Genomic DNA, 6,296 nt, shown 5'->3' on the forward strand with positions numbered 1-6,296 from the left:
CATGAGTAAAGGTATGTTTACTATTATGACTATGTTTACTATTATGAACTATTAAGAATTTATTCAAATCAGCCTAAATTCTTCAGGTTTAGGGTCAGAGCATCTGTTCACATGGGTATTCTTGTGTATATGTAAGTGCCTTTAAATGTGAATTTAAGATGATCAAGAAAATGCCCTTAGACTCCAGAGGGTTATGACTATTAAGACTAACCTAAGCATATGAATCCCTCTTTCTCCTGCTTGCTTTCAGCACCGTGTCCTCCGGCCAGCTTCTGGGTCGTCCCTAGTGTGCTGATGGGTCAGGGTCAGCTGCTGAGGGCCTACTGGTCCACTGTAAACTGCCCCGGCTCCCGCTACCTTCTGGAAGTTTCTGGCAGCATTCAGGGTGAACCCCAGTCCCTCTTCCAAATGACCTCATACTGGACGAACCGCACATACTTTGAGACACCCATCCCCTGCAGCTCCACCTACAACGCCAATGTGAGGGCTCAAAATTCCGGCGGCACCAGCGCACCATCAGCAGTCGTCACAGGGATCTCAGGTAGGGATCACTTGCCCAGGCTCAATCAAACATTTTAAATATACCTCATAACACTTCCCAGTTGTCCCTTTATGCTTCCCTTACATTGCAGTAATAAAATCAAACCCTCTTATCTCCCACAGTTCCCTGTCCTCCTCTGTCTGTCACCTTCACTGGCTCCAACTTCTCTGCTGTGGTTGCGTGGAACGCTTCGTTGTATGCAACCATGTACCACGTGTACCAAGTGACTTCCAACGGCCGGACACAACTGTGCAACACGACTCAGCTCTCCTGCCCCGTCACCAATGTCAACAGCAACCTGGTCGTCGTTACCGCTGGCAATAAAGCTGGGGAGAGTGCGGGCACTTCAGATGTGCATGGTAAGACATGCAGTAATGTTCCTATTTTTGAAGCGCCACAGTAATACAGATGGTTGCCAGCATTTCGGATGGCTTCTATATGATATGTAATGTTTACCTGGCCCAGGTTAACATACACTCATCATAGACATGAATATCATGGCAATATTGGACTTGATTCCTTTAAACCATGATTCCTTTAAACTGTTATTTTTTTCTGGGACAGAATACGTGTGCAAAATACATATTTAAAATAAACTACAAGAAAGTGGTGCATGTATTTTTGGAAGGGCGTTCTAAAATCAACACAGCATTTGGCAGAACTCTGGTTGGATATTTAATCACTCTTCTTGGCAGAATTGGTAGAGTTCAGTTATATTTTGTGAGTATAAGTGTGGACCACGCTTGCTTGGCTGAAGCAAGGAAGGAGAACTCAAGAAATTTGGGCTGGAGTCCTGTAAGGCAGAGGTTGAGCATAATTGCACCATCAGGAGGTGCAGGGGCAGTGGTGGGGTGCGTTTTCTTTTATAAAGTGCGTAGTAATAGAGAGGAGTTTGGGCGTGGTCCTTCTCCCAAACTTTTAGTTACTGCATAACTCCATTTGTTTGATTTTGAGCAAAAATCCAAGTTTTAAGCACAGTCCACATATACTTTTTATAGCTTAAGGTTAGCCTGTTTTGTCCATTTCTTGACCATCCTTAATGTGTGTTTGAGGTCATTGTCCTCCTGAAGACTTTTTTGCACTGTGAGCCTCTGTAACTTAACATGGTCTGTCGTTTCACAGTTGATGGTGGAATACTTAGGAAGGAAGACATTTCACCAACTGACTTGTTGCAATGGTGGCATCCTATAAAAGTACCATGCTGGGATTCAGAGAGCTCTTTAGATCGGCCCATTCTTTCACTAATGTGTGTAAAGGCAGAATGCATAGCTAGGTGCTTGGTTTTATTCACCTGTGGCAATAAGACTGAATTAAACACATAATGAATGTGGGCACAAAGAAGACACTAACAGGTAGTTAAAGACATTTTGGCAATTTTAGCACCACTAAATTAAAACATCCAAGCAGGTGTATGTATATTTGACTGTTAATTCCAGAACCCTGTGCAAAATTTCCATCTATCTTATCTTCTACATTTTCTATTAAAACTGTAAGCGGTCACTCATTCTGCCCCAGAACAGTTCAGACGAATCAATAAAAGCACAATATTGTCATGATATTCATGTCCATGATGAGTATATGAAAACTTTCCACCAACTGTAAAAGAGAAGCATAGATGTGGACTAACCTTGCAAGCCCAAAGACTGGATTTGGAATATCAGCAGTAAAGCTTGAGACAATCAGTATATGAAATACCTAATTAGGTAGTTAGGCAGATGATTACTTTTATTCGGAAGCAGTAGCACTGTTATTGTCTACGAGTGATAATATGGTTATTGACTTTTACCCCTTTACTTTTACTAGTGATAGCAACTCGTGTGAGGAGAGACTTAAGGCCGACAAAAATGGGTGAGTTTGTGCCATTGCAGTTTTTGATTACATAAAAAAAACACATCTAATGATTACTAATTATGAATATAATGAATTTAGCATGATTTAACATTTGTATTATTAACAAAATAATTGATTCAATTTGCTAAAAGAACAGAGCATCACAGACTAATTCCTGAACACATAAAACAAACCCGCAGATGAGCTGAGCAGTCCACAGGCCCAGTTCACCATGGTGACAGCTGACTCTCTCTGGCTGGAATGGACTCGTGTGGAGGGGGCGGAGTTCTACTCCTTGCTGATCCGGGAACAGTCCAGCTCAGCCGAACCCGTGTACATGACCGTGTACGGAGAGGCCTCAATCATCTCAGATCTCAAACCAGCCACAACCTACTGCGTCTCGCTTTCTGCCACAACCCCTTCCTCCAGCAGAGGGCCCTACTCAGAATCCGTGTGTGTTCGCACCGCGGATCTGAGCTAAGGGCAGATGATACGCGTGGGTCACGTTTCTCAGGAGTGAGATCGCTGATCTAGGATGAGCTCAGATTGTAAGATGTTGGGAAGATGTTGGAGGAAGACTGATCCTAGATCAGCTTTTTTTTACTCTGAGAAACTACAGTACGTCCCAAAGGGACTGGATCTGGAGATGGAGCTGTTCACTCCTAACAGGGGGAGAACAGACACTAAAATATTTACAAGCTTCTGACTTTCAATCAAATCAAACTCATGCATTATCATTCTTGTGGGAAATCACCTCATGTACTTTTGTTATAGAGGAGAGAGGGGCACAACCTAATATTTTAATGTCTGCTTAATCATTTTTAAAATGAAAACCTCTTCAACAGGGCTAGGTGTAACAGTCAGTAAAAAAATCTGCTAAATTTAATAAGAGTATGGATGCACCGATACCAAATTTTAAGTATTTGCAGATACCGAGGACTGATACTGACACCAGCTCTCACTTAAATACTGGATAGATGCTGTAAATTCTGATGTTTATTGTGTTCCACTTTTTATAGGTCATACTTTTATATTTTATCCCAAATAAGATATAATACGCTAAGATACAAGATATAAGAACAGCATTTACTGGTTGAGGTACTGCACAAGTTTCAGAGCTATGAAAAAGTACAAATTGCCACAAGGCAGAAACAGGGAAAGCATAGTCTTGCTAAGCTCGACCAAATAGTTTTTTAATTGGTAATTAAAATTCACATTTCAGAGCAGTGAAAAAATACCACTTTAGAAACAGAAAGTGCTTCTGCAGCAGTTTCACATTCAGATACACGTCTCTGTGTAAAAAGGTACTAAACTTCAGTTTGTGGCCTTTAATCAAGCTGCTGAAACTCAACCTTGCTAAAACATTCATTTGAAGTCAAACTAAAATGTTGTATGTAAAACAAATCAAATAAAAATTAGGACATCAGTAAGCTTTATGGTATCTGTGCTCTCTATTGCTGACTCTGATACTGTGTGTAAGTGCCAGTATCAGAGCAGAAACGGTATTGGTGAAACACTAATTAAGAGTCTTGGACGTAAGAAATCATTTACGACTAACCCGGCTGTGTGAAAAACGGGTTCTATCTCACTATGAGTTATTTAAATGCATCAAAATATTGTAATACAACATACAGAACAGTGTAATATATTAGTGATTTATCCACAAAAAACATGCAAAAGTCGGATAATGCTAAAAATTCCCTAAGCAGACTATAAGAAGCCTAACAGCTATAAGAATATGAGATGACCAGAACCCTGTTGTCTCCATGATTTTTTTTATCTACATAAAAAGTTCAGACTGTTACTATTTGTGCCCCACTCTCCCCTACATAGTTATATAGAGCTACCTTTATATATCCTCTGACTAGTAGGGGTCCTTATGGTTGGAAGCCACTACTTTTCACCTTTGCAAATTGAATTTGCAATCCTGGTGACCTCAAACACATGATTTCCTTGCTCTAATACAGTCAGTTCATGAAGATTTAGAATATCATCTGATGCTGTGTGTTAGAATGTAACCAAAATAGTAGAGGTAAAACGGTGTAGTGCATGTATCAAGTCTTAACAACCTCCAAGCCAAAACAAATGTATACATCTAAGTGTAGAACACGGACAGTGCAACAGGTCTGGTTGCAGGCTGGTTGCAGTATGATGTGTAGCTCTGTCTGTTTCCAGATGTACAAGCGACAAAACAGCCAATTACCTCCAATTTTTCACTCTAAAATGTCTTTTCATTAGTTTATAAAATCTTTGTTAATTACGTGAAGTAGCTGAGATGTAATGAAACTTGACATGAGATGCACTTCCACCGTTGAAGCCAGACAAACTGAGGGTCCAGGGGAAAAATTCAGATCTGCGCTGTAAGCTCAGTGAAGGCGGAGTAGTTGAGTCCGAGTTTGTCTCTGGTTGCAAATTTGACATGACGGACAGTTTCGGCTTCAATTCTACAGAATGAAAGGGAATAGAACCACAGCATCCATGTTTTCTACGTTCATTGGTGTGGCATTAAGGCTTATTAATCAACATGGAAAAGTGCCAAATTATGTGAAAAAAATCTCTAAATTCTTATATTGAATTTATAAGGAACATACTACAGTGCTTATTTAATGATTTAGAACATACTCAGTCTAGTATAGTCATACTCTGTCTGCAGCAATTACTACTAATAACCATGCTCTTCACTTCAGGCCAAATTCTGAGCGGGAGTTTTCCTTGTATTGTAACACATAGAGCAGTAAATACTACTCCTCAGTGATTATTTGAATCACTATTAATGCTGAAGTTGCATGTGGTGTCCAGAAGAAGGCAGAACTGTATAGTAATGAAGGGTATATGGATGCATCTCACTTACCTTACTTGTGCCTCTTAATGTATAACAAGAACATTCTCACTGAATCAAGAGTAAATGAAAAGTCAGACCTGCCAATTTCTAATTCTGGAGGGCCAGAGTCCAGCAAAGTTATGTGATCTACCTGCTCACACACCTCATTCACAACTTAAGAGGCAGAGGTCAGATTCACAAATGATTCCTAAGAAAGAAAAACCTACAAAGAATCTTTAGAAAAGTTCCTAATGTTCTTAAAATCACTTTCTCTGAGAAGTTTTCAAATATTCTTACAATTCTGAGATTTTCTTAAGATACTCAGTAGGCTTTGTGGCAGCTTTTTATGCAAATTTTTGCTAGTTATCAGCTTCAAAACCATTGTGATCCTCCACTGACCTGTAATAACAATAGTATAATTGTAGTTCCAGGCTTTGCACACTGCTAACTGTACTTTGTAACTTTTCCTGCTTGCAAAGCAGGCAAGCAGAGAATTGTGTAATGCTGTGTACCCAGTCACATTTATGTAAAATCCTCAAATATTACTCTACTGCATCAGTCCCAATGCTATGACTGTACTGTGTCGCTCAGCTTGTTCAGAAAAGCGTGTGTAAAACATGTCCTTTAGTTGCGCTCAAAGCATACATTCCACTTACTGACTGCAGGTGACTGCACCTCTAAGAATAGTTCTTAAGACACTTTTGTGAATCTAGCCCCATGTCTCGTACCAGTAGAGCAGCGAAATCACCAAACCTCTGGACCTGCTCTGGTTGAGCAGGCTTCCTCTACAATTTCTGAAACAACGGCTTGGATTTTGTTCTTTTCTGTTTTCTAAACCATTTATAGTCTAAAAATAAACATTTCAGCCACTTGGCTCTGTATTCTAATGTACATGAGAAATGTAGAAATGCATATAATAAAACATAGCAATGTTAAATATTCTGTATTTTTTTGTGCAAATAAGCTATTTAAATAAATTAACAGTTAATAATGTATAATGTTTGTGTTTAATAATCTAATTATGCTCAGGAGATATTCTGCTGCTTTTTCCATGTCCAATGGAAATACAAACAGACAAAAAGAATGTTTTCTGACAAACCCATC

General features: G+C 39.5%; 1 protein-coding gene across 1 annotated transcript in view; it reads left to right on the forward strand.

Moving 5' to 3' along the window:
* The window catches only part of LOC140546217 (uncharacterized), a 39,484-nt gene extending 35,963 nt beyond the window's left edge, over window positions 1-3,521 (forward strand). Inside the window, exons 39-42 of the mRNA XM_072669449.1 lie at window positions 251-541; window positions 664-900; window positions 2,345-2,389; window positions 2,572-3,521. Coding sequence (XP_072525550.1) covers window positions 251-541; window positions 664-900; window positions 2,345-2,389; window positions 2,572-2,852 — 854 coding nt within the window. The 3' untranslated portion in view covers window positions 2,853-3,521. The remainder of the gene's footprint in view (window positions 1-250; window positions 542-663; window positions 901-2,344; window positions 2,390-2,571) is intronic.
* Window positions 3,522-6,296: the final 2,775 nt, after the last annotated feature.

The sequence above is a fragment of the Salminus brasiliensis genome, chromosome 23, assembly GCF_030463535.1.
Source record: "Salminus brasiliensis chromosome 23, fSalBra1.hap2, whole genome shotgun sequence".
Classification (NCBI taxonomy): Eukaryota; Metazoa; Chordata; class Actinopteri; order Characiformes; family Bryconidae; genus Salminus; species Salminus brasiliensis.